At 54.2% G+C, this 3,044-nt stretch overlaps 1 protein-coding gene across 1 annotated transcript; it reads left to right on the top strand.

Moving 5' to 3' along the window:
• The first annotated feature begins 495 nt into the window (after positions 1–495).
• LOC105699027 (coiled-coil domain-containing protein 96) lies at positions 496–2,359 on the top strand. Its single transcript, XM_012423724.1, has 7 exons — positions 496–870; positions 929–1,045; positions 1,131–1,493; positions 1,588–1,730; positions 1,848–1,940; positions 1,997–2,113; positions 2,170–2,359. Exons 1-7 carry the CDS (start codon positions 496–498, stop codon positions 2,357–2,359), a joined length of 1,398 nt encoding a protein of 465 aa, XP_012279147.1.
• The last annotated feature ends 685 nt before the right edge of the window (positions 2,360–3,044 follow it).

Below are 3,044 nucleotides of genomic sequence, written 5' to 3'. Positions count from 1 at the left end.
GCTAGCACGCGCGCCTTCGCCAGCCCTTTTCATCCGCCCTTTTATCCTCTGCCTCCTCTTGGCTCCATCTTCTCGTTTTTCTCCCCGGCGTGACGTCTCCGTCATTTGGAGCCGCGCGAGCCTTTCGAGCCTTTCGAGCCTTTCGAGCCTTTCGAGCCTCCAATGCCACGTAGCAACTGCAACACCTGCGGTGTCGAAAGCACCAGTCCTTCTTCAAGGACCTCTGCCAGTTTCCCGCCGCACCAGACCCCCCGATTTCAAATGAAATTTACCGACCCACCCTACAATGGCGGCGCCACAATTTCGTTTAGAATTATTGGATGTATGTACCGTATGAGCTCATCCCCTATGTACTGGTCTCACGATGCAAATCCTTTGGACGAATCGATTCAAATGTTTCGCCGCTGCGAAATTTTCCTCGACACGTGCTAACCCCTGAGGTTGCACGTTTTTCCGCGAGATTTTTTTCCCCACACTTTCGGCGAGGAGCCGAGCATGAGTCCCTTCGAGCCAGGGGACGCGAAGGTCCTGGAGGTCTTCGACGTGCACCACTCCGCGCAGGACATCCCGGAATGGACACCGATGGAGGAGGAGCTCGAGGGGGAGGAAGACCAGGACGAGCCTCGGTACTTCGACCTCGAGGATGGTCACGATGAGCAAGAAAACGCACAAGAAGGGTACGACGAGGACGACGAACCCGAGGAGGCGGTAGAGGATGAGGAGCCGAAGCTTTCGACGAAGGCGACAACAGAGATAGAGGTTAGACAGGAGAAAACGGAAGCTATGAGACATGAGAGAGCTTCCCTGCTCCTGGAGAGCATCGCCGATGACGAGGATCTGGAGCACTATTTCGAGAGGATCCCTGAACAGGTTGGCCTTAAAGAGCTGGGAACCACCTTGGGACATCTACAATTTTAATCTCTGACAGGTCGCCGAGGACCGATCCGCGATGACCGAAAAATTGAAGCAGTTGTTGTCGGAACAAGCTGGACTGCAGAGGAAAAACAGGCTGCTGGAGATCTGGACCCTGAAGCACATGAAGAAGGTCAGCCGTGGGTGCCGAATATGTGTCCCATCAGCCATTTTCTGGGATCTAGTCGTTTACTGCCCTCTACCTTCCCGTTCTCCAGGCAGATCGGAAGATGGCTCCCAGTGACATGACCAAGAGACAGGATGAGTCTGAACGGCACTACCGGGTGTTTCTGGCCAGGTATAGTCTCCAGGTGGATAAACTCGTCCAGATTGAAATTCAAACGCGAGCCGAGCTGGAGGACTACGAGCTGAAGGCCACCAGGGCTAGGGAAAAGGACCAGGTCACCTTCGACGAGCTCGTAGAGCGACAGAAGTCCGTCGGAGTTGGATTGGTGTTCGCAGCATCCGGCAGGAAGTTGTCAGAAAAGGCGGTGGTTGAGATGATTCGCCGACAGACCTCCAGGAGGAACCTGCTTGTGCGCAACAGGATTTCATACATCTTACAGCGGCACCAACTCGAGGTAGCGATGTGCCGAAATTCGAAGACCTACCTGGGGAGTATGTTAAGGGGAACGCGAAACGGAAACGGAAACGCTAACGTTCGCTTGCTTCGAGGAAATGCACGCGCAGCTGCGCAGCCTGGAGACCCTGGGCGAGGGGATGACCACCATGGACTACGAGGAGCTGAAGGTCCGGCTGATGGCCAACAAGCAGAAGCTCGACGAGCGGGACCACGACCTTGAGAAGTTGCGATACAAGTACTAGTTGTTCGATATAAGTACTAGTGCCGTTCTATTTCCATGGAGTGGGTCTTCGAGGACCTCCATAGCGTCCTCGTGCACTCGATGTACAGGTCGCCTGCGATTTGATCGCAGATTTGACCAGCTGGTGCACACCATCGCTCACATGCGCGAGAAGGAGGTGGCCCTGACCTGGGACATCGTCGACGAGGAGACGGTGCTCGACAGGTAGCCATGAGCAAAATCGATTTTGGTCTCGATCACTAACAGCTCATCACTAACAGATACCGTCAAATTGTCGAAAAGTCCCGAGAAGAGGTTGGCTGCCTGCATCGCTCTCTAGCCAAGGTGCGACAACTGCACCTGGAGAAGAGGAACGAAGCCGGGTTCCTGGTGACCCTGTAAGCACCCCCAAGGAACGCCAAAGACAAGGTCTAATCGACGCATTTTGCAACAGACCGGTGCTGTGGGAGATGGAGAGGACCATGAAGGAGCTGGACGCCCTGAAGAGCGACGTTCAAAGAGTCCAGGAAGAGGTGGAGCGGTACTCCTTGAAGGAGACCAGGGGAAAGACGAGTCAAAGAACCGCCGCCATGATACCCACACCGAGGAAATTCAAGACATCCTTTTTTCTGACTGGCCGGTGACCTCGCAAAACTGTGGATGAACCGCAGACCTTTTCTACTATTTAGTGGCTCCGGCACATCGCCTTTGGCTGCTGATATATATATATATAAGCTTTTCCTACAATTTGAGTGGTCGTCTTCGGCATGGAGTCCCATGTTTGGTCCCTTCACGGATTGGTCGATTTCCCCTCCGTTTCGTTCCTGCCGATCGGAAACGGCGCCAAGGAGACGCAATCGGAATCTAATCGAGGGTTGCACCGAGAATTATGTCCAGGGTGCTCGCCGAGTACTCTCGTTGCTCTCTTTGCAGGACCTAACCTAACTTTTGCATGGGGCACGATCGACTCGATCAAGCGGGGCCTCGGGCTCGATCCCGGAGCAATTGGCGATCGGACGTAGATGCGATCGGCGCGGATGAATACAGGATTTATCGCATCGAGTTTCAAGGCCGAGAGCCACGTTCTAATTGATCGAGGCCCCGAAACCTTAAGGCGATCGCAAATGGAGCTCGTGTCGACGTATATCTTACTCGGTGGCGGGCAAGACAAAACGCGGCCTAATGGATGGGAACGACCGGAGCGAGCCGAATGGTTCGATTAATTCCCATTAAGATCCAGTTACAGTCCTAGCCGGTTGGAGTACTCGAAGTAGACGAAGCTACAGGGTAAAGGGCCTCGGTTGGATGCTTCTCCACCATGGCAAACCA

The sequence above is a fragment of the Orussus abietinus genome, unplaced genomic scaffold (genome assembly GCF_000612105.2).
Source record: "Orussus abietinus isolate OABI.00-Male unplaced genomic scaffold, Oabi_2.0 scaffold3, whole genome shotgun sequence".
In the NCBI taxonomy this organism is placed as follows: domain Eukaryota; kingdom Metazoa; phylum Arthropoda; class Insecta; order Hymenoptera; family Orussidae; genus Orussus; species Orussus abietinus.
The sequence above is the reverse complement of the archived record's forward strand: the minus strand, read 5'-3'. Positions and strand labels throughout refer to the sequence as shown.